A 23,523-nucleotide genomic window follows, 5' to 3' on the forward strand; every position below is an offset into this window, starting at 1 on the left:
ATAGATGTATATTATATTTCCTGATGTTCCCCTTTTTAAATCAATAATTGCAATTTTTATCCATTTTTTTCTTTTGGTGTTTTTAGGTCAAAAAGCATTTTGTAAAATCTAAAAATAAATATATAAAAATATTTTCGGTTTTCCACTTTAATATTGAATATAATTTTTAAAAAAATCAATTTGAAATGAAAACCAAATGATTAGATGTTTTCTCTTACTAAGAAAAAAAATCAAATAAACAGTTTTATATCTATTAAAAAAACGGAATATTTCGGGCTTTTGATTCAGTTCTTATAATCCAATTTAAAAAATATCTAAATATTATATCTAAAATGGTCCGGCCCACATGAAATGGAGTTGATGTTATTGCGGCCCGCGAACAAACCCGAGTTTGACACCCTTGGTCTAACAGTAGGAAAATGCAAAAGTGCTTTCTTTCAATTTTCCAAAGTCGACATAAAGAAGGACACGTTGGGACACGCCCACGCTATTTGCGGGCTCGGCTCAAAAACACTTGGTGTTGGGGCGCCGTCCGTCCGTGACGATAACGAAGGCTGAACGGAGTCACCACAGCGGGGTCATTAAACCTCAGGGACGCGGGGAAGTAAGTTGCTAGCCAGCTCCAGTGCTCCCAGTCCTTTATGAGGATAAGGGCAACAGAAAATGAATCAATTCATTCATTATCATTATTTGGATTTTATTATCATCTTTTTTTGAACGGACAGATATATATTTTTTTTAATGAAGTGATTAAAAAGTTCACACCCCACTCCAGTTAGGAGCGATCTAAAGCTGACCCCTAAGTCTTGAGTTTGCCTCCTGTAAATGAGACAAATGGCAACATATTTTTGATGGCCCTCCTCCATAAATTCGCATTTTGAATGATGAAGAAAGACGATTGTACACAAAAGCGCGTTAAAATAAACGCAAGTAGTCTAATTCTGTTTCAATGGAAATAGCTACTATTACGCCTAAATGAGTCGAAATGGGGAAAAAAATCTAAGGAGTTGGCTGAGCTGAGTTGAACCGGAAACAACTAAGCTTGACCCGGATGTGCTTCCCGCTGCTTTCGCTGAGATGTTAGCCCCGCTAAATGTCCGGAGGCTATTCCTTTCAACTACAAGGAACCGCAAACATTTTTCGCACGCTTCTCCATCTTTGGAAACATTTTGAGGACGTGAACATTTGGTCTGCGAGTTTGTCGGTGAGTCGAAAGCGCATTAAGTAGCGGAAATTGGCCCCAAAAATGTCGTCGTCCGGCTTTCAAATGTCCGACCGACCAGACTAAAAAGACAGGAAGGAGGACAACGTCAAAGTCTCCCATTGCTTTTTTCCTCTGCTCCTATCCACCACATATGACCCAAAAGTCAAATGTGACATTTGTATATCACTTCTCTTAGGAATAGCAAATAGCCACGACAGTGTTCAAAAGGAATTTGGCTTAAAAGGTCAACAACAAACCCGGGATTTTCCCTTTGACCCCAAAATATTGATGTTTGAATGACTTGAAAAGACCGGGAGGATACACTACAATGTCTACAGTAACCAAAACTAGCAGAAGTAGTACTAGTGGTGTACTCTACTAAGAGCATCAAAGAGAAAAGATGCAATAGAAGAGAGTGCAAATCCCTGGCCGGCTTTTGTTGTGGGCAGGCGGCATGAGCAACAGCCACTCCCTGCGGCCGCCGGCCTCGGTGTCGGAGATCGACCACGTCCACCTGCTGTCGGAGCAGCTGGGCGCGCTGGCGCTGGGCGAGGAGTACAGCGATGTCACCTTCCTAGTGGAGGGCAAGCGCTTCCCGGCGCACCGCGTCATCTTGGCAGCGCGCTGCCACTACTTCAGGTAAGCCGTGCGCTCGCTCGTCCCCACGTTTGCCGTTGTTCCCGACCGCTCGTCCCCACGTTTGCCGTTGTTCCGGACCGGACTTGGCTAAGAACCTGATGTGAACGCGGCAGGGCGCTGCTGTACGGCGGCATGAAGGAGTCTCGGCCCCAGGCGGAGGTGAGCCTGGAGGACACCCGGGCGGAGGCCTTCTCCATGCTGCTGCGCTACCTGCACACGGGGCGCGCCAGCCTGAGCTCGGCCCGCGAGGAGGTGCTGCTGGACTTCCTGGGCCTGGCCCACCGCTACGGGCTGCAGGAGCTGGAGGACTCCACCTCCGACTTCCTGCGCACCGTGCTGCGCACCGACAACGTCTGCCTGGTCTTCGACGTGGCCAGCCTCTACTCGCTGGAGGCGCTGGGCGCCGCCTGCTGCCGCTACATGGACGAGCGGGCGCCCGACGTCCTGGCCTCCGACGGCTTCCTGGCGCTCTCCAAGGTGGGCGTGTCTCCCCTTCCCCGGCGGGGCGGCGAGCGGCCCCTTTCCCGGCGGCGCTCTCCGACAATGCCAACGCCTGGTCGTTTTGCCGGCAGACGGCGCTGCTGACGGCGGTGCGGCGCGACTCCTTCGCCGCCAGCGAGCGCGAGATCTTCCAGGCGCTGTGCCGCTGGTGCCGGAGGGGCGGCGCCGTGGACGAGGAGGAGACGCGGGAGGTGATGGCGGCCGTTCGCCTGCCGCTCATGACGCTGACGGAGATGCTGAACGTGGTGCGGCCCACGGGCCTGCTCAGCCCCGACCAGCTGCTGGACGCCATCAAGCTGCGCTCGGAGAGCCGCAACATGGACCTCAACTTCCGCGGCGTGCTCGGTGGGTGGGTGGGCGACGCCCCTCCCTCGCCGCCACGCCTCCCCCGGTGGCTCCGTTGACCTTTGGCCTTTCAGTCCCCGAGGAGAACATCGCCACCATGAAGCACGGCGCCCAGGTGGTGAAGGGCGAGCTCAAGTCGGCGCTGCTGGACGGCGACACGCAGAACTACGACCTGGACCACGGCTTCTCCCGGCACCCCATCGAGGAGGACGGGAGGGCCGGCATCCAGGTCAAGCTGGGACAACCCGCCATCGTCAACCACGTGCGCCTGCTGCTCTGGGACAGGGACAGTCGGTAGGGGGCGCCCGCCGACAAATAGGGGAGGGGAGAAATGGAGGGCAATGAATCGAGGGGGGCAAATGTAAATGTTTGTTTACCGCGCTAGCTCCTACTCCTACTACGTGGAGGTCTCCATGGACGAGCTGGACTGGGTGCGCGTGGTGGACCACTCCAAGTATCTCTGTCGATCCTGGCAGAACCTCTACTTTGAGCCCCGAGTGTGCAGGTGAGCTCGCCGACGTCGAGGCGCCCGCGTCGCGTCGCCGCCGCCGCCGCTGCCGCCGGCATTATAAAAACGTTCATTTTTTTTGCGTACGACATCAGGTACGTCCGCATCGTGGGAACGCACAACACGGTCAATAAAGTCTTCCACCTGGTGGCCTTTGAGTGCATGTTCACCAACCGGGCCTTCACGCTGGAGCAAGGTCTCCTGGGTGAGTCCACGGGAAGGGCGACCCGTCCGGCGAGGGCGGCCACTGACCGGCGTCTGCACGCGCAGTGCCGTCGGACAACGTGGCCACGGTGGCGGCCTGCGCCAGCGTCATCGAGGGCGTGAGCCGCAGCCGCAACGCCTTGCTCAACGGCGACACGCGCAACTACGACTGGGACTCGGGCTACACCTGCCACCAGCTGGGCTCGGGGGCCATCGTGGTGCAGCTGGCCCAGCCCTACTGCGTGGGATCGCTCAGGTGATTGGCGCCCGCGTCGGCTCCATCCCCTCCCCGTGGTTGCCTCGGGCCTTGAATGCGCCAGACTTTTTGCGCAGACTTCTTCTGTGGGACTGCGACGAGCGCTCGTACAGTTACTACGTGGAGGTGTCCACCAACCAGCAGCTTTGGACCAAGGTGGCGGACCGCACCCGGGTCACGTGTCGGTGAGAAATCCCCTCCTCCGAGGAAAAATGGTGTTTCAATCCTTCGTGAAAGTAGAAGGAAGGCCGGCAGCTGACCGGTAGATATTGTTTGGCTGGCGCAGGTCCTGGCAGACGCTGAAATTCGACAAGCAGCCGGCCTCCTTCATCCGCATCGTGGGCACTCACAACACGGCCAACGAGGTGGGCCGACGCTCGCCGCCGTTCCTCGCCCGCCGTTCCTCGCCCGCCGTTCCTCAACCTCCCCCCCTCCCCCGGGCCGGCCGCTTGTCGTTTGCCGCTCTCTGCAGGTCTTCCACTGCGTCCACTTTGAGTGTCCCGCCCCGTCGGACTCGGACGGCGGGCCGGACGCCTCGGATCCGGCCGCCCCGTCCTCGCAGCCGCCGCGACCGCAGCGGCCGCCGCGCGGGCACGGTCTGCTGCCCTCCGACGCGTCTTCGACGTCGTTGCCGGGCAACCGCCGTTGAAGGGGGGGCGGGGAGCGCCCCCTTTTTTTTTGCACAGCCCTCCGTCCCTCCCTCCCTTCCTCCCTTCGGTCTTCCCGAGTCGTTTGATAGGTTTTTGTAGACGCCGCTCCCTATCTAACGGGATCTATTTTGAAGAGAACGGGCGGCTATTTTTGGAACACCTTTTTTGACGCCCGGCGAAGAAGAAAGCGACAAGTCGCCGGCTCTGGTGACGACAGAAGAGCAGCAGCCGCTATCTGGCACTTTATTGAACTGGAATCTCTCGCGGCTTTCGACCGACGAAGCTCTAGAAACGTTGCGCCGACGCTAGTATCCGTACCGCTACGGCACTGAAACGCTGAGGTCGCTGTCCACCCGTGTGTCCTTTGCCACTTGTCGTTTCCAAAAGTCGGTCGAGCTAGCCAAGATGAAGCGAGAAGGCCCACGTAGCCCTTCCCGAGATGACGATGAACGTCTGCGGCACCCGATCGCCCGGTGCTACCCATTGAAATGTTCGGTCATTTGCCGCCATCCCTCCCTCCCACTTGACACAGATAGGATGGTTAACGTCGTCGAGGGCAGCCGATGCGTTAGAAATGCAACTTGTTCTTCCTTTGGCCAAAGTGGGCCTTCTCGCTAATGAGGTTATCTCTGGTAGACAGACATCCAATCCGTTTGAAGCGAAGGGGTGGCAGCACATTTCATTCACTCACTCCTACGACGAGTATGGGCGTAACGCAAGCAATGTTCAAGTTGAAGGGATGTCTTTGATGAAATTGAAAAAGATGTTTGCTTTCAACTTGTTTTGTTGTCCTGAGAATCATTTCACTAACTCTGGCTTGCATCACTGTCCAATTTGAGAGACCTCAAATTGAAGAAAAAAAATTCTACGTACTTTTTCATGTTTTGTTGGAGAAAAAAAAGTAAAATATATGGTCTTATATTAAAAAAATAAAAGTCATGTTCTGTTTTTTGTGTTCTTTGAGGACTAAAGAAATACTCTTTTTTTGGTAGCTCATGAAGTGCCAATGACGGTGTTAGACGTTCGATCCATTTGCAGTGGAGGCAAGACAGCCAACGAACGCCCTTCGTCTCCGCCTTTATTTTTTTTGCCGATATTGATGAACGCGTTTCCGGGCCCTGTTCGGTTGACACCACCGACGTACGCACGCAGGGGAGGGTGCTGTAACCCTCCGCCTCTTAGAGGACGCTTATTATCTCGTCCGGAAAACATCCTCCCACTGTAGGAACGTCTCTTTAAATCGTATTTGAGCCCCTCGACGGAAAAAGCGCGACCCCCCCGCAAGACGGCTACCTAATCGCGGTTCCCCCCCTCTTCTCTCTCGTTTGGTCGCGTCTTCGCGCGTCCACACGTCCAGCTGATTGCGTTGAGTGCCTCTCTGTTCAACTTGAGCCGTTTTGTCTCGTCGAACCTCCCCATTATTTTCTCTTCGAGCCTTTTCTCAATTTCCGGAGGGTCGTTTAGCGAGGCGGGGGCAGTTTGTTCTCGTCTCGTCGCCTTTTTTTTTTAATTTTTCCATCGCTTGAGCAGGCCGCGGACTCATCCCCAGCCTCGCGTAGCCTCCCACGGCCGGCCGCCATGGGCGACACCAGCGAGAGAAGCAAGCCGTCCGGCCTCCCTCCCCGCTGTCCCTGCGGCTTTTGGGGGTAAGTCTCTTTTTTTTCCCCCTCCGCCGGTCCCGAAAAGAGACGAAAGGCGACCCGACGAGGGCGGATGGAAGGGAGCGAGCCTTCAGGAAAAGCCCATTGTTGTTGTTCCGTGGAGCAGGCCGAGGGTGGGGGGTTGGGAACAAGTTAGACAAGAAATAAAAGCCCCTCTTTTGTGGGGAAGTGGACCAATATCGGACGTTCGACAACTTGACGCCCGGTGGCTCGCGGGGGACTTTTAGGACACCGTCCCGTCGCGCTGGAAGACATTTAAGGGGTGACGTGCCGACGTAGAGGGTGATTTATTGGCAGCAGCAGGTTCCTTTTTAAGCTAACCCTGTTGCTGCTCCCCAAAAGCGTCCCGTTTATTTACCATTGACACTGTATGTTGGAGCTATGACCTCTAGCAGCCCATCATTTCACTGCTTTTTGACGGCTGACGTTGAATGGCATGTACACAATACTACTATATATTGCATACCGGATGTGATTCGCAGTCCGTGCTACGTCATCAAGCGGCACGTTGAGGCACTCGGTCGCTTGAAGCACACGTCATTTATGACCAGATGTTATCAAAACGCTTTAAAGACTTGACTTTTTGTCTTGAGCCATCACCTGTCGCCCCAAATGAGCAAACAATGATTTCTTTTTTAATATCTAGATTTTTTTGGGAGGGGGTATTGCTGAAAAATAAAAAGTTTCAGCTCAAGTTTTGATTGACGGTGCTTAGAGGTCCAAATTGGTGGGGAATGAGTCGAAGTGGCCATTACACTCAAATCGTGTTTCAGTAGCGGTTAAAATGGTACTTATTGGTCAAATAAATGTTTAATGAAAAAAGAATTGTGAATTAATGAGGTGGTTGCTATTTGGTATTCTTCAAATGTGCAAGTAGTCTCCAACTTTTCATGTTACATTTTCCCTTTTGTGTGTCTGCAGGTCCAGTAAGACCATGAATTTATGTTCCAAATGTTTTTCTGGTAAGTCAATCAAATGCTCCTAATTATTCATTGGCTACCAAAACATATTCGAGTGGACCTCATTCATGTTATTTTCTTTGTTAACTGAAAAGACGCATTTCCCATTTCCACTTGTGCTCTGTCACCGCCACAGATATCCAGAAGAAGCCACCGGGCGACGATCGCCCGTCTAAGAGCGCTAGCCCGTCGGCCGCTTTCGCCGGCGAGCCGGTCGTCAACGCCGGCAAGAGTCCGGCTGTATCCGCGAGCCCCGAAGCGCCGGCCGACGAGGAGCCCTCGCCGCTCTTTGGCGTCTCCGCCGAGGACGAGCGCGCCGGGGAAGCGCGTCCGAGCGAGCCGGCCGAGCACGTGAAGGCACGTCATCTCCTGCTTGCGGCGGCGGCGGCGCCGTCGGGTACGACGCGCACGCCCACCAAACGCCCCCCGGAGTCAGGTGAGGTGGTGGACCCCGGTCCGCCCACGAGCTTAACCGGCATCGGCTCAATCCCCGTCTCGTCGGCAGCCTCGACTTTGGAGAGCGAGGCCACGCCGGAGAAGCGGCCGAGGGCCGAAGCCAAAGACGGGGAAGGCGGCGGTGGCGAAGAGGAAGAGGAGGAGGAGGAGGAGGAGTCCGGCGGCGGCGGCGGCTGCACGCCCAAGCAGAAAAATCGCCGGCGCTGCTTCAGCTGCCAAAGCAAACTGGAGCTGGTGCAGCAGGAACTGGGCTCCTGCCGTTGCGGTCAGTACACGGGCTCGCGTTCCGCCAAAACGGTCCTTTCCGGGAATGACTTTTTGAGGCGGTGCCGGGGGCTAAACTTAAAAAAAAAAAAAAAAGACATCTGGCACATGGCTAAATGCACCCAGAAAAGATTGTTTGAAACCAAAATGGCAGACTGTCCGAGCATCGACATATCCGTGGGCTATTTTTGCAACCGCGTGCGCGGCGACGCGCTATCTTGAAAGTAACGGAGCTGGCGTGCTGTCCCGCAGGCTACGTGTTCTGCATGCTGCACCGGCTTCCCGAGCAGCACGACTGCCTCTTCGACCACCTGGGACGCGGGCGCGAGGAGGCGGTCCTCAAGATGGTCAAGCTGGAGCGCAAGGTAGGCCGCTCGTGCCAGCGCATCGGCGAGGAGTGCTCCTGATGCCGGCCCAGGAACGAGCGGGGAGGGGGGGTTTGGCGACCGTTTTGGACTCTGGCGCGGCGGCCTCCGTCGCCGCCTCTTCTCGTCCGCTCGCCCCCTTTTTTCCCCCCGCCCGCCCGCCCGCCCGCCGGAAGCGGCGCGAACTCTGGCCTTCCGGGCTCTCGGGCTCCCCCGCCGCGCCTTCCGTCATCTGGACACGTCGCGAGCCGGACTTGCGCTCGCGTGGACTCTGGCAGAACGCGCCCCCCCCCCGATCTTCCTCCTCTCACGCGGCGCTTAGAGTTTGTTTTTGTTTTAGTTTTTTCTTTTCTTTTCTATTGTGACGGAAAGACGAGCGCGAGCGCGAGAGCGAGTACCCCACGAGCAATCACTTGACCTCCTCCTCCGAGGCTTCTTAATTTATTGTTTTTGTCCTGCTTTTGTTTTGCGGCGGCCGGGGCGTCGTTTGTATTTTTAGGAAATCCCGCCACGCCCATATTTTCTCCCTGGTCCCCATGGGACGCGGGCCGGCCGGCCGGGTCGCCGTTAGGATCGACGTCGGCCTTCCCGATGGTAATTGCCGGGAGGCGCGTTCGTCTGTCGCTCGACCAAATTTCGGTGAAAGTGGCCCGATTTTTGTCCAAATTGTGTTTTGCCAAAAATATTGCGCCTCATTGTCAGAGGTAGCTTAGCGAAACGGTTTCGTTTTCCACGACTTGCGGACCCCGGCCGGCCATCGCCCCATTGCCCCATCGCGCCAATCGATTAGCGAAGGGACGTCGCCGATTCAAAGTCGAGCGCTCAAAGACTTGGGGGGGACATTGTCGCGCCGTGGCTCTTAGCCTACGGGCCGGGCGTTGCCGTGAGCGGGCGGGCGGGAGGTGGACGAACCCCGCCCGTTCGGGCTTCTCCCCCCCCCGGCGACGCTAAAGGGAAAAGGGTCGTGGTTTTGTTTGTTTTGGAGTGCTGATGAGACCTGAATGAAAATATGGTGTTTCTTTTTTTTTCTTCGAGCAAAAAATTATTTAACCTTATATCGAGTTTGAGTTACTACTTACACCGGCCTAGCATAATAGAGTGGCATCGTTGCAATGTATTACGAAAAAAGAAATCATTGTCCTCTTTTTCCTTTTGTGATCTGTTTTCTGACGAGGAAATAAACTGGATAAAAGGATGTCCACTTGACTGTTCTCATTCGCTGCCGTGAGCGGCGCTAGACGTCCAATCCATTTGGACTGGGAGGGCTCGGTGACGGCGGTTCCTTGGCTTACTAAGGTGGGGAGAATGTTTTTTTTTCTTCCCTCCCTATGACGAGCACAAGAGGGCAGCAGAGGCAAACATTTTCTCGTGGCCTCCATTGAAGCGTTTGAAAGCGTGGGATTCGGGCGGAAGGCCCATCGGATGGCTTTCCTCTCCTCCAAATCGTGTAGTTGGTGTAGTAACTACACCAACTACACTGTAGTTGGACCAGTCCCGATGGATTGGAAGTCTAACGGTAGCCCAAAAGGTTCAAGTCAGACAATGGGAGCAAATTCCTTTGGGAAATGGAAAAGCAATGTGTGGCGTGGCATGGCGCAAGTACATGCCCGGTCCAAATAGATGGATGTCAGTGAGTTCAATTTGTGCCCAAAACATTCCACGAGTTGACATGTTTGTTTGTTGTTGTAAAAAAAAAAAAAAAAAAAAAAAAGGGGAGTGACCAAAGTAGAAATACATTTTTTTTCCTTCTTCATCTGGCATCTAATTATGCTTTGTCTGCTTGATGTCAGCAGGTGGCGCTCACAAGCAGACGAGCGCACTTGCGCGAGCACGCCGTTTCCAGCGGCAGACGCGTGCGCGCTCGTCAGAGTTGAGGCACCCGAGCGCTCGCTCGCTCGCTCGCTCGTTTGTTGGGCTGGCGGCTTTCCCCGCCAAATCTCTTTTCCTTCACAGAATGATTCCGCGCCGGCGGCGGTGGTGTCGCCGCCCGGTGACGGGCTCGGCTGGCTTCGCGGGGGGCTCCCGCTCGTCCTCTGGCGGCCGGGAATGAAGTGCGCGTGTCGACGCGCCGCGGCTGCGGCGGCGGCGGCGCTGCTCTGGCTCGGGGCTCTGGTCTACCTGCTGGTGCTCGGCCGGAGGAAGCCGCCCGAGCTCGGGAGCCCGGCCGACGGAGGGACGTCCGCCCGCGGAGACCAGGTGAGAGCCACGTGCGCGCACCTGTGTCACACGCGGTCGGTCCCGCCACACTTTTGCCGCCACTTTGCCGGCACAACTTGATGGCGCCTTTGACACTTGCCTCTCGATTGCCGCCGTTAAGGAACACGAAGCCCGCCTATCTTGATCCCGCTAGACGTCCAAAGCATTTGAAGTGGCAGAAAAGGTGGCTAATGAACAATGAATGAATGCGCCCTCCATCAGCTGTGGAGGAGAACAAATGTCATTTTTCAACTCATTGCCTACCTTTGACTGCCCTCTCTATTTCAAGTAGGATTGAAATCAACGTCCATTCTTCTAATGGCTTGGACGTCTAAATTGTTGTCCCATTTCAATCATTTGGACTTTGGACTATTTCCTGTTTACAATGATTTAAACGAGGTAGGCAAAGCGGCCGGTGGTGGAAGGCCACTGTGGCTGAGAGCTTTTTGTTCAGGAGACAGTCTGACCCACCAAAGGGGGGGTTGTGCTGAAACAACAAGCACCTGACTGCAATCCACTGACTGGACTTGTAGCGTAGCAGATTTGTGCAAAGGGTGCCCCCGAAAAGCTGCAGCCCCGCCCGCCCCCAATGCGGGTGGCCCTTGGTGGAATAATTTTCCCAGCCCTGAGCTAAGGGAAGCTTCAATTTGTCCAATCCCTTTTTGGAGGAAAAATGGCAAAACGCTTGCGCGTGTGTCAGCATTACGAGCACAAATGAGCTTCTTATTCTTCTTGTTGTTGTGACGCTGGCTCTCTCGCTGGCTCTCTCGCTCGCCTTCCAGCTGTTCCCAAAGTCATTTAGCTGGCGGGCGCCGGCTGAATAGGCAACAATGCCAGCAGTCAGCCGGGCCGAGTCGAGCCGAGCGTGACGTTAATAAGCCCTGACGCGTCTGTTCTCCATTATTTGGCCCGTTTTAGCACCCCCCAATGTTCTCAGTACATGTTATCTTCATGTCATCCAATCTCTGGCAGCCCTACAAAGTGCATTTGTGTTCATTGTTTTTTGCCCCCAGAAAAAGGAATCAATGCCCCAAAAAGAAGAGGTGAAGTGACCCCAGAATTCTCCAAAATCATTGTCAATTGAGCCGGAAGCAGAAACCTCAAATGCCCAAAAGCAACAAAGTGAGCCCAAAGCAACAGGAAGTGAGCCGTTCATGCCCGAAAATTGAAATAATGTGATTCACAATGCCCAGAAAGCCACCCTAGAATGTACCGGCCTTGACCCAAATCAACTGGAAGTTAACAAGAAAGTGATTCTCAACCTAGCCATTTTTCCCCCCAACATTGGCCCACCATGAAGAGGAAGGGTCCCTAGTATTGCCCCAAATCAAGAGAACGTGAACCAAAATTAGCCAAACATTAGGTTGCGCGTGTAACAAAGACACAAAATGGCGGTCGGAGACGGACCTCTGGGACCAGAAGTTGTTGTCCTTGTTGATTCCCGTTGGCGGGCATTGATTTATGGCTCCAGCGTGCGGCCGGCCTGCTTGCTCGGCAATGTTCGCTCGCTCGTTTCCACTCGCGCTCCCCATAAACCGTAAATAAGATGGAACGGGCCTCGTCCAGGTACAAACTGCGCCAGCCAGCATTTTAAAGTCTCCGAGGAGGAGGAGGAGGAGGAGAGCGGGCGCCAAAGTCGCAAATGGCCGATCGCCGTCCACGTCGCTCGCGCTAGCGTCGTTGACACGGCCCATGAAATAGCCAGCGTGTTTGTTTCTACAAATCATTTCCCGTTCTCACTCCATTTTTTTGGGCCGTCAGATTTCGGAGTTGGAGTGGGACGAGCTGCTGGACGCCTTCGACCAGCGCGGCTACCTGAGCGCCCGGCGCTGGCGGCCCGGCGACGACCCCTACGCGCTCTACGCCTTCAACCAGCGCCAGAGCGAGCGCGTCCCCAGCAACCGAGCGCTCGACGACACGCGACACCGCAGGTGGGTGGGTGCCTCCAAAGATTGCCACAGCGGCTTGTCTTTGCTTTAAAAAAATGGTGTGTTTTGAAATTGCTGGGAGGAGAAGAGCCCAGCGCAAATCCTCTCTCTGGCCGAGATAAGCTAGCTAGCGAGCGGGCGGCGGCGGCGGTGGCGGCGGGCAGATAAGGAGCACGCTGACCCTTGGCCCCGCCGCGCCGCGCCATCCCGATAGACTTCCGCCGCCAGTAGAGGCGGGTCAAAGTCCCGCCAGCGGCCGATTCCAATCCGACAAGGACTTAATGAGGCCGCCCACGTTAAAAGGCGCAAAAATCCGCAGCCGGCCCACCAAAAATGTCATTTTCTAGTTACAAATTCCAGTCGTCGTTGAAAAGACGGCCTATTTTCCTCGATGTTGTTGTGGCGACGGGAAATGAAGCGTGCCGCCGCCGTCGCCGCCGCCCCGCGCTCGTTCGTCTTTGTTGTGGCGCGCGCGACCTTTCATTTGTCTGCCACGCCGCGCGGCTGATGAGGAGATAACGACGTGAAAACGTCCGCCTCGTCTTTCATGCCGTCGCTACGTGCGCTTTTTTTTTTTTTGTTTCCCCTCGGATGTGCTACTTTTTTTCTTTTTTATGGAGGGCAAGAGAGGAGCAGCCATTTTGTGCCGTGCTTTTCGGTGCATTTGGAATGATAACATACCTCCCCTATCTTATCGTCAAGATGAATCCAATAACTTTTGCAAAGAAAAAGATGTATTTATTCTCATTTATTCTTCCCCAAAATTGTCACGTCTTTATAGCCGTGAATTATCATCACAATGAGAAATATTTTGTCTTATTCGGTACCCCATTATTTACACTTAAGAAATCTAAGATGACCATTTTATTTCATTCCTAAAATAATGAAATGTTATGCTACCATAAGGTGAATTATTTTCTTTTGTTTTTTTAAAGTTAATTCTACAAAAATTCGATCTTCTCCAAGGCGAGGCGGCGGAGACGCTAAGCGCTAGCTCAAAAGGCCGACGGCAGCCGGCCCGAAAAGGCGGGCAAAAAAAAGCTTGTTTAATTGATGTGCGCCGTTGCCGCTAACAAGACAAACAAAGTGAAGCTAGCTTGTCTAAATGGAAATTTTCAGCGCGACACTGTAGCCCATGAATAAATAAGCAGGCAAATAAAGCAAAGCCCGCGGCGGCGGCGGCGGCGGCGGCGGCGGCGGAGGAGGAGAGCCGGCGTGTCAAACCACGCTGGCCGGGAGGGTGCGTTGAATCCGGAACCGCGGGCGACTTTTAAAAGCCCCGTGGATGGCGCTCGACGGCCAAACCTTTTACTTGGAGGCACACGGAGCACGGCGCAAGTCGGGGAAACAAGACCGAATGCTAACGTTCAATGGAAAAGTCAGTTGACGGACTAAGCTAGGTAGCGTTAGCCATTGGCCGCCATTTTTCAAAACGCCGAGTCGGCAGGTCTGGTCTTTGCGGAGGTTTCCCATCGAGCGGGATCTTTTGGAACACGTCGGCTCGATCCCGGCGGCGCGCCGGCGGCTCATCCCAGCCGAGCGCGGAATAGCCTCCAAGCTAATGGCCCAACTCCTCTAGATTTGACGATAAGCCGTTTCTTTTCCATGCGTGGTGAATTTTTGACAACGTCGACTACTTGTTTTTGCGCTGCTCACCAAGAGCCTCTTTGTCGTTAGTTGACACCTTTCTAACATGGTGTGTTTACATGAAAAGAGGGGAAACCGTTCCTAATCTTCCCTTTTCACGGATTCCATCTCGTTTATCGATCTGCCAATTATTTTCTGGTTAAGGAGACACGGCGACGAGCGCCGGCCTTAATCGACGACATGGGCTCGCTAACGAGCTCCCCGCGGCCACCGGACGGAAAAAGAGCCGATCGATAATTGGGCCCCGCGTCGTCGGAGCGCCCGCCGTAACGAGACAGAAGCCGGCCGGCCGGTGGGGAATTGTGGGCTTTTTTTTTTCTTTTCCTTCCCTGTTTTCTTGATGCTTCCACTGTCGAGCGGATCAATTTGGGGAGCGCCGCCGGCGGCGGCGGCGGCTCGTTAGAGAGTGATGGAGCTATTTTTATTCTTGGAGGTGCTTCGGATGAAAGAAGGGGGTGACACACCTGTCTCCAATAGCGGCGCCCCGGCAGGTCTCGTTTGGACTGGCTGTTAGCACCACCAAAAGGATGGAGGATATGGTGTATTGGATGGCAAAAGTAACCATGCTAGCTGGACTTTTGATGGCTGGCTCATCGCAAATGTATGCGCGTTTCAGTTGCTGGCAGGAGTAGGAAAAGAGCTTTGGTGGGCCCTAGCGAGTAGGCTTGGGGGCGGCCATGTTGGGAGAGGAGAGGTTCCCGCCCGAGTGGGCGTGGCGCCTTTGCACAAAGTCCCGGCGCCGGCAAAGAGACGATTTGATGGCCGCTGCACTCGCTCGCTCGCTCGCTCGGTCCAATTTGCAAAGCAAAAAGCGGTCGGCCGGGTTTTGTTTTGGAGAGGAACGGGCAGGCGGACGGCAGATGCCGCCGCCGCCGCCGCGCCGCAGTCGTCGTCGTCGTCATAGCGACGGGCCACCAAAAGTCCTGCGGGGCAGGCCGTGTTTATTTCTCTTGTTACAAGGTGGATTTATTTCTTGACATCTATTTGGATTTCTTTTGCGTGCGTGTGAGGGATTTCTTTCAAAATTCTAAACTACTATTTAACATAATGCTAATGACGTCTTCCTAATTTGTCTACCTTTTCATGATTTTGCTATTTGTATCGTTATTTCATTGGAATGATTGTTAGGTTTTTTTTTTTTTTTGGGGGGGGTCAGGCCTCGTTGGCCACCAAGCAAAGAAAAGTCATTGCTCTTAATTGCGCTTTTTCAACAAAAGGGCCTCAGCTCATTAAAGCTCATTAACGCTCCTTTGCCGGAATGATTTTTATTTATTTCTTATTTACACCCCCCCCCCCTCTTTCTTCTTGGAGGGGCTCGTTTGCTTCATTTGAGCGTTAGCGTCGATGCTATATTTTCAAGTCGGGCGCCATCGGCTCCGGCGTCCGCTCGTTTGCGGCCGTCCGACCGGCCCGCCGTTACCCGCCGTCTCCGTCGCCTCGGCGTAAATCCGGCGCGGAGAGGCGGGCGCCGTGGGACGCCGTGGGTGGAATGTGCGGCGTCTGCGTTCCGCGGGAGAAAGAAATCAATGATATGGACGAGCGCGTACGAGAGGCCAGACTTTCTGGAAGAGAAAAAAAAAAGCTCAGCAAAATGCAAGTATATAGAAAAAATAAAAAAAACATCAGTAAAGTCGGCTAAATCCAGTAAGACAATGAACCCGTTGGCTGCCATTTTGATTCCCTTCCGGTAGACATTTAGGATTTGAGCTTGATTTTTCAGGGTCACTCCCACTTGATAGGGGCTCCATTTCTGTTGATTTTTGACAATTGTAGCTCACGTCCTGTTGAATTTGGATCTGAAAGCCTGGCTGAAAGAACATGGCTTTGTTTGCAAATATCGGGCGTGCATCTTTCTTTTTTTTTCTGGCAGGAGAAGAAAAATCAATTCAGCCAAAGAGAGAAAGAGAGAAAGGAAGAGAGAGAGAGAGAGAAAGGCGGCAGCAGCCGCAGCCTGCTTGCCAGCCAGACTGATTTTTTCTGCCTTTTTTTTCCCACCACATTGTTGTATTTTAATGAGCTGGCTGCACATTTATAATTCATGTTCTGCAGCGTGAGCACACGCGTGACACTTTTGGAAGGAGAATGCCTTTGCGCCTTTTTCAAGGATTTTTATGTGTGCGCTCGTGCGTGTGTGCGCCCGCAGGTGCGCGGCCTCGCGTGACCACGACGACGCCGACGCCGACCTTCCGCCGGCTTCCATCGTCATCACCTTTCACAACGAGGCGCGCTCCGCCCTGCTTCGCACCGTCAGGAGGTACGCCACACCGTTGTAAAAAAAAAAATCTTATTATTTTCCAAACTTACTTTTCAATGTTGTCATTTCAAAAGACAACAAAAAGGGGAAACGATGAGATACAATGTTATTTCAAAGTTTTTCCATCATATCAAGATGGTGGCTTTCAGTTTGACAGATTGATTAGATTTTTTTCCAGTGAATAATTTTTTATTTTTGCCAGCGCCATCTCGGCGGCGACTCATTAGAAGAAGAAGCGGGAAAGAGAATGGACAAGCGCTAGAAATCATGCAAATGGCAGACAGATCCCGGCCAAAATAATGAGGATCCCCAGAATAAATCTGCGGGAAGTGGCTGGCTAAAAATAAAAGGCGGCAAAATAGTGGCGGCTCCCGAGCGTGCCTCCCTGACCCCCCCCGGCTCCCGGCCTCTCCCGTGACCCCCCCCCCCCCCCCCACCCCACCCCCACCCCCTTGGCCCTCCCGCAAACCGACGGGAAAGTGGGCGGGTGCTAGCGGCGAATCCCGAGGAGACAGATTGTCTTTTAATTGCTTGAAAAGCGTAGACCTTTAAGAAGGCCAGCGGGGGAGGGAGGGCTTCCGTGCACGCGCCCACCAAATGTCCTGCGCCATCATGGCGGCGTCCCCACATGCACGCTTGACGCACGCACGCCCGCACGCCGACCGGCTCTTCTAATGAGCTGAACTCCAGCCAGCCAGGGTGCTGATAGCATCAAAATGAGAGAGGGGGGGGAGCAAGGGGGAAGCTCGGAGAGAAAGATGGTGCACCGATTGCCAAGAAGCTTCTTGCTGACTTGCTGAAAATCTTCAACGCAGGCAAAAGGGGGGTATTTAAAGGTAGGCCCATTTGAGGCCAAGTTCCCCGCAAGCATGGACAAATGGACAACATCCCGCTCATTTGTCTTATTTCTTTTTGAATGTTTGTAAGGCCCAAACGGGTGAGCGAGCGAGCGAGCGCCACTTGACCAGATATGAAGAAGCCTCTGCTGACAAAGTGTGCAAGTTTGCTTGGTTATCTTCTTTATCTGATGGCTGGGATTCATCTGAGGAAAGCAAAGCCCCCCCCCCCCCCAAAAAAAAACGCCCACGGATCCGAACGAGCGCTTTGACGCTGGTGACGATCAAGATTTGGCGAGAAAACGTCAGCGAGCGAGAGGCGCGTGCGTGGGCTTTGTTCGCCGATGAAACAAGCATCGATTGTCAGATTGCGGCTTGATTAAATATCGACGAGAGGGACCCCCGAACAAAAGGAAGCCGGGCTCCGGCACTCCCCTCCCCCCATCCCCGAGCGGCAAGCGACCCCCGAGCTTTCTCCATCCCGTTAAATGGGAAGAGACAAGGCGGCTTTTATCTTTCTCTCTCAGACCACCGTTACTAAAGTGCAAAATTAAAAGATTAAAAGGATTATTTTTTTATTTAAAAAAAAAAAAAGCTTTAAAAGCACTTGCACTTGAGAAAGTTTGGGAAAATTTGCTGAGCTCCACAGGAAATGACGCCAATCACCTTCCTGCCTTTTGCGTGCTTATGGTGGTCCACGGGGATCGGACGTCCGGTGGCGCCGATGGGCCGAGCTCGGATCCCGCTGGAAATCCATTTTTCATTCCGGACGTAGCATGGCTCAGGCGGGCCACGTCCGACCCGGAAAGGCGGCGGAAATATGGAAAAATGAAAGGTGGCCTCGGACAAAGAGACCTTTTCTCATTTTACCGGAGTGCAACTTATGAATTTTTGATGTGTGTGATGTGCCTTGGTCTCCAGCTCCAATCAAATCAGGTGTTTTGTTTTTTTTTCTCTCTTTCCAGGGAGGAAATCTGGCCCGACATTTATTTTCAAGGCGTCGTTGACTCAAATGTCTTTTTTGTTGTTGTTGTTGTTGTTTTTCAGCGTATTAAACCGAACTCCGGTTCGCCTCATCCACGAGATCATTCTGGTGGACGACTTCAGCGATGACGGTGAGCGCTCGCACCCCGGCCGGGGAGACGGACAAAAGTCCACAAAATTGGCCCAAATTGGCCAAAATTCACCAAAAGTCCCAGCCCTCGTCAGACGAAAGGCGACGCCGTCCGTCCTCCCGTCAATTTGGGCGCTGTGCTGCCTTTTGACTTCCTACTTTCTGTTTGTTTGTTTCAGAGAGCGACTGTCAGCTGCTCACCAAGCTGCCCAAAGTCAAATGCCTTCGCAACAACAAGAGAGAAGGTAGGTGGAGGTGTGGCTACCTCGTATTTTCAACCTCACTTCCTGTGGAAGCTCAGGCGCTCCCCGCCCTTTTCTTTGGTTTTTTTTTAGCTGCTTTCCCGTGGGTTTTTGTCGCAAGGGCTCCATATTTCCTTTTCTTCCTTCCGGCACATTTTTCACGCCGGGAAATGGGGGCGCCGCCGCTCGGAGGTGAAATCCCGGGGATGACGAGGGGAGCGGGGATGAGACCAGCGCTCTTCTTTTGTGCGTCTGGCTTCTCCACGCCGGCAAATCCACTTTCACGCTCGTAAAAATAGAATGGCCACGACGCCAAGACCCAAAAGCGACGTGACGGCGACACGGCGTGCCGGATTAAGCGGGCGCAAAAAAGCCCGGCCGCCGCCGGCTTAACCTACCGTCGTGCTTTCCGATCGACGGAGAAGCCCCCCCCCAAAAAAATATGAAATTTCTACTCTGGGCAATTTGAATCTATTCTTCAAAGAATCTTGAAAATTGGCATTGAATGGCAAAAAGTCCAAAAGTCGGCGGCAAGTCCGTCTGGGATTTAGTTTGCGGCTCACCTGCTGGAGTCCCGCGTTCACCAGATTGCGTGCGGGTGGGCGGCGGCCGCGGCCAATTGCTTCATTGGACTCGTTAAGCCTTTATGACTTCTCCCCCCAATTGTCTTTTTAACGGCCGTCCGTAGCCAGCGAGCCTACGTTGCCGTAAAAAGGCGGGCCAGGTGCCGGCCGGCCAGCCGGCGCAGAGCAGGCGGGCCCCCGTTCATAGTTTCTGTCCGCGTGGCCGCCCATCCAGAAAATAAAGCCTTATTGAGGATGAAATGGGATTTGAGATTGGCTGCGGCCCCCCCACCCGCCTGCCCGCCACAATGTCACTGACTTGCGTGTCAGCGAATATTGATCGGAACGTTTAGCTCCGAGAGGGGGAGGGAAGAAAAAAAAGAAAGAAAGAAAAAAAAGCCGGCTCGCCTAACGAGCTCATTTACGGCCCGGAGCGTCCGCAGACTGACGGCGGTGAGCGGGCTCCGCCTTAAAAGACCTTTTGAAAGCAAGCCATTGTGGGCCATTGACGTCCAATCCATCCAGGGGGACCTTTTTGTTTTTTGGACTGAAATGAATCAATACAAATGTTCTTTTTGTGGTCTTGGCGCGACAGGTCTGATCCGGTCCAGAGTGGGCGGAGCCGACGCGGCGGGGGCCCGGGTCCTGGCCTTCCTGGACAGTCACTGCGAGGTCAACAAGGACTGGCTGCCTCCCCTCCTTCACCGGATCAAACAGGTCAATGGCTAAATGCTAACCATTAGCCGAGGGCCGGTCAAACGAGTGAGTCCAGCGGGTGCGCCTTTTCCTACGTCCAACCCCTCCCTAAAGTGGTAATGCTGCGAGTGCAATCAGTGGATTGCAGTCAGGTGCTTGTCCTTTCAGCCTCAAAGTGTCCCCCCCCCCCCTGAACCAAAAGCTCTCTCCGACGGCCCGCCCGCCGCCGCCATCAATCCACCCCTAGTAATAATGATTGGACATGTATTGCTGCTGTCAATGCACTGAAACGCCAGCCTTTTTTTTATCCTTGCGTCCCAAAAGAATGGGCTGTTGACGAAACAAAAAGTGGGTTCCGGCCGGCATTTCGTCCCAAGATAAAATGGCCACCTTTCTATTTCTCCGTCAAAAGAAGCGTGCTGGCGTTTTGGACAAAAGGCCTGGCGGCCATTTTGAAAGGCTGCTTTTTTTTTCAGTGGCGTCGAGGGGCCCACGCTTCGGCCGGCTAACGGTCCGCGACCGGCCCACCTGCCGGCCGATGTTATTGCGGCCGTTGGACCGCGCTAACGGCGGCGCGCTGCCGTTAAAGCCGCCGCTCGCAGCTGGCTTTTATCTGTCGCCGCTTCGGAAACCGAACGAGCCTCGCCGGGGGACCTCGTTAAGAGGTTAACGCGGGCACCCGCCCGCGGCTCGACATTGGAAAGGGAGTCACGATACTGCAGGGGGAGAAAAAAAAATCCAAATCAAAGGACGTTGGGGTCTTTTAAAATCAAAAGTGCGCGCTCACCATGCAGTGCCGGGGACGGCCATTTGGACGTCTAGCCCATGGCTTTGGACCGGCGGCGTTTTGGACATCGGTTTCAAAAATTTTTGAATTTTTTTGTGCCCCCCCTCCCTCAGGACCCGACCCGGGTGGTGAGCCCCGTCATCGACATCATCGACATGGACACGTTCGCCTACGTGGCCGCCTCGGCCGACCTGCGAGGAGGTACCGAGGGTGAAAAGGACCCGTACCGATCCGCCGTGGGATTTCAAGCCCCTCCCCCTTTTTAGGTTTTGACTGGAGTCTTCATTTCAAGTGGGAGGGGCTCTCGCCCCAGGAGAGGGAGAGCCGCCGCGGCGATCCCACGCTCCCCATCAAGTAAGTAGGACGCCAAAAAAAGAGAAGAGAAACCACGGAGCCCTACGCTGACATACGTTTGTCCCCGCCCACCCGCGACAGGACGCCCATCGTGGCCGGCGGCCTCTTTGCCGTGGACGCCCGGTGGTTCGAGCGCCTGGGCAAGTACGACACGGCCATGGACATTTGGGGCGGGGAGAACTTTGGTGAGTGTGGAGAAAGAAAAAAAAAAGCCGCCAGGAAGCGTCACCGCCGACGATTAAAAAAAAAAAAACTCTTTATCCCGACCGGACGGACGGCCGGCCGCCTTTAGAGATCTCCTTCCGAGTGTGGCAGTGCGGCGGCAGCTTGGAGATGGTTCCGTGCAGCCGCGTGGGTCACGTCTTCCGGAAGAAGCACCCCTACGTTTTCCCCGAGGGAAACGCCAACACCTACATTAAGTGCGTAAATGCCGACTTGTGGAATGAGTGAATGTGGTAGAGTGGCGCGTCGCCGTGGCAACAAAGTAGGACGTCAATCCGCCGCGTTAGTTACCAAATGAGCACGGCGTGCTCGCCAATCCTTTGAGCCTTTGACTAAGCGTTTGTGTGTTTGTGTGCGTGTGTGTGTGCGTGTGCAGGAACACGCGGCGCACGGCCGAGGTTTGGATGGACGACTTCCGCCTCTTCTACTACTCGGCTCGCCCGGCGGCGCGAGGGAAATCCTACGGAGAGTAAGAATCCCAAAGTCTTTTTCTTTTCCTTGACCTTTCCACTTCCTCTTTTCAAACTTGGAATTTTAGTGGCATTTAGTTTTCGTAACCGATGCCGAACGGTCGCGTGTCATTGTAACTGGAAGTCAGCGCCCGTGTGGAAGGCGCCGCCCGACATCCCGTCGGAGGTGGCGGCAAATGAATGAACGCTCGTTGGACGTCTGTCTATTAGTGACCAAATGGAGATATGAAAATTGTTCACAAACGGATGGGATGTGGAACAGCGACCAATCCATCTGGAAAGGACGATAGGAAGCCGGTGAGTCAGCTGGATGAGGCCAGGCAGGCAGGCAGGCAGGCAGGCGTCCTTCCAGACGGCGGTGACGCGGACGGCGCCGCTCGGCCGGGGCCACGTGCGCTTTGGCCACGGGCAGATAAAGGACGGACGGGCGCGGTGCGGACGTTTAAATGTCAACGTTTATCAGCGGCACGCAGGCAGACGTGACGGCTATTTTTGTCCGGCAGCATCGGAGGACGCGTGGCGCTCCGACGTCGGCTCAAGTGCAAACCCTTCAAGTGGTACCTGGAAAACGTCTACCCGCAACTCAAGTTAGTAGCGTTTCCTTTTTCCGTGTTTTTTTCCTCCCCACGTGTCCTCATACGTTAGCCTTTTTTTTAAAATGCAGCTTGACTTTTTTTTTTTCAAGGAACATGATTTTTATTTTTCAAATGAGAGATGGGATGGTTAAGTTTGCCCCTTTTTTTTTTTTGCTTTCAGGATCCCAGACGACTCCGACTGGCAGCGGGGGTCGATCCGCCAGAGGCGCAACTGCTTGGAGTCGGGGCGCGCCCCGGCGTTGGCGCCGTGCGCCGAGCTCGCCCGCCCCCAGGTTGCTCGTACGACGGCATTCCCCCCCCCCCCCCCCAATGTTACACTGAATCTGGTCTTTCTTCCGCCTCAGGAGTGGACGTACACGGCAGGCCGGCAGATCCGCCAGCGCCTCGACGGCGACAAGTGCCTGTCGGTGGTGGCCACCTTCCCGGCGTCGCCCGTCCTGCTGCTGCCCTGCGACCTCCGAGACACCAAGCAGGTACCGGACTCGTGAGGGTTTAGATGGGGGGACCAAGCGTAGTATTTCTTTCATCTACGGGTTTACTCTTTTATTTTGTTGTTCTTCCATTATTTGATAGGATCTGGGAGTGATCGAAGATAATAGTCCCTATTTCATTGCCAACGATGGGTTAGGCTTAGTATTGATGACGCGATGAATGAAATGAACTTGACAAAAGGGTTCCAAAAAAAAAGAGTTTTGAGGAAAAAAGTCCAAAAAGAGAATTGTAACGCTGTTCCAAAATGGGGTTTTGATTTAGAAAATGGCTTCTTCTCCTTCACACCTGCTTTCTCTCGCTTACTCACCCTTTCACGCATTGGCACGCTCGCACACACACACACTCTCACACACACTAGTCATTACCTGACCAGCGGGCACCTGGACCTCGTCCCGGAGGGCCCCGTAGCGGAAAGTCATCCGACGAGTCATAAATCAGCCCTATGGGGGGGGGGTCACGGAGGAACGGGTGCTAAGGGGGTGGCGGCTAAACGTGGCGAGCGCTTATGCCTGAAAGCATTTTGTATTTTGATTTTTTTTAATGACTCCGCCCACCCATGAAGTGTCGTTTGACCTTGTCCCCCCCCCCACACATGCTCTGTCCTCAGCGTTGGCAGAAGTCGGGCACCCACCTGGAGCACGTGGCGTCTCGCTTCTGCTTGGACTCGGCCATGGCGTTGGACGGGCTGGACGCCTCTCGAACGCTGCTCATCAGCCCGTGCGAGCCGGGCGCGCCCACGCAGCGTTGGGACCTCCCCTTCTCCTGATGTCGCCCAGCCGGCGTTGGGACGTAGAACCGGTGGCGTGCATGACGTAGCAGACCCACCCATTGACTCACCGTGCGCGATTTCTGCGCTATGGCGACAACCTTTTATTGTGCTAACAGGAAGGTGAGTGAGTGAGTGACAGACAGGAAGTGGCCTCTTCCCATTATTTTCCCCTCAATAAAGTTTTATAACAATGAAACCGACCTTGCTGGATTTTGACTCAGTCGTCTAAAAGGAGTTTTTATCCTTGCCGAAGATGTCCTTTGGCGCCACCTCGTGGCACTTGTGTGCGCGGTAACGTCTATACAAAGTCTGCGTTTCAAATGCTCGGTTGTGTGGATTTGGATC

General features: G+C 54.1%; 3 protein-coding genes across 5 annotated transcripts; all 3 read left to right on the forward strand.

Annotated features, from left to right (window-relative positions):
• The first annotated feature begins 1,010 nt into the window (after nt 1-1,010).
• On the forward strand, nt 1,011-5,246 carry btbd9 (BTB (POZ) domain containing 9). Its single transcript, XM_077586936.1, has 11 exons — nt 1,011-1,204; nt 1,654-1,843; nt 1,957-2,320; nt 2,416-2,689; nt 2,764-2,983; nt 3,075-3,194; nt 3,293-3,402; nt 3,468-3,657; nt 3,735-3,842; nt 3,944-4,022; nt 4,130-5,246. The coding sequence occupies exons 2-11, from the start codon at nt 1,659-1,661 to the stop codon at nt 4,304-4,306; spliced, it is 1,827 nt and encodes a 608-aa protein (XP_077443062.1). The 5' UTR covers nt 1,011-1,204; nt 1,654-1,658; the 3' UTR covers nt 4,307-5,246.
• Nucleotides 5,247-5,412: 166 nt separating this feature from the next.
• Nucleotides 5,413-8,779, forward strand: LOC144064411 (AN1-type zinc finger protein 3-like). Its single transcript, XM_077586940.1, has 5 exons — nt 5,413-5,953; nt 6,890-6,930; nt 7,064-7,363; nt 7,433-7,648; nt 7,900-8,779. Exons 1-5 carry the CDS (start codon nt 5,886-5,888, stop codon nt 8,052-8,054), a joined length of 780 nt encoding a protein of 259 aa, XP_077443066.1. The 5' UTR covers nt 5,413-5,885; the 3' UTR covers nt 8,055-8,779.
• Nucleotide 8,780: 1 nt separating this feature from the next.
• On the forward strand, nt 8,781-23,374 carry galnt14 (UDP-N-acetyl-alpha-D-galactosamine:polypeptide N-acetylgalactosaminyltransferase 14 (GalNAc-T14)). 3 transcript variants are annotated; one of them, XM_077586939.1, is made up of 16 exons: nt 8,781-9,308; nt 9,806-10,208; nt 11,970-12,139; nt 15,927-16,037; nt 17,921-17,988; nt 18,167-18,232; nt 19,388-19,509; nt 20,389-20,476; nt 20,542-20,629; nt 20,711-20,814; nt 20,922-21,048; nt 21,228-21,320; nt 21,825-21,908; nt 22,078-22,189; nt 22,262-22,390; nt 23,017-23,374. In XM_077586939.1, exons 2-16 carry the CDS (start codon nt 10,059-10,061, stop codon nt 23,173-23,175), a joined length of 1,671 nt encoding a protein of 556 aa, XP_077443065.1. In that variant the 5' UTR covers nt 8,781-9,308; nt 9,806-10,058; the 3' UTR covers nt 23,176-23,374. The 3 variants fall into 3 exon arrangements, with proteins under 3 accessions (XP_077443065.1, XP_077443064.1, XP_077443063.1); XM_077586938.1 differs by having other exon boundaries at nt 9,803-10,208; nt 22,078-22,390; XM_077586937.1 differs by having other exon boundaries at nt 22,078-22,390.
• The last annotated feature ends 149 nt before the right edge of the window (nt 23,375-23,523 follow it).

The sequence above is a fragment of the Stigmatopora argus genome, chromosome 19 (genome assembly GCF_051989625.1).
Source record: "Stigmatopora argus isolate UIUO_Sarg chromosome 19, RoL_Sarg_1.0, whole genome shotgun sequence".
Classification (NCBI taxonomy): domain Eukaryota; kingdom Metazoa; phylum Chordata; class Actinopteri; order Syngnathiformes; family Syngnathidae; genus Stigmatopora; species Stigmatopora argus.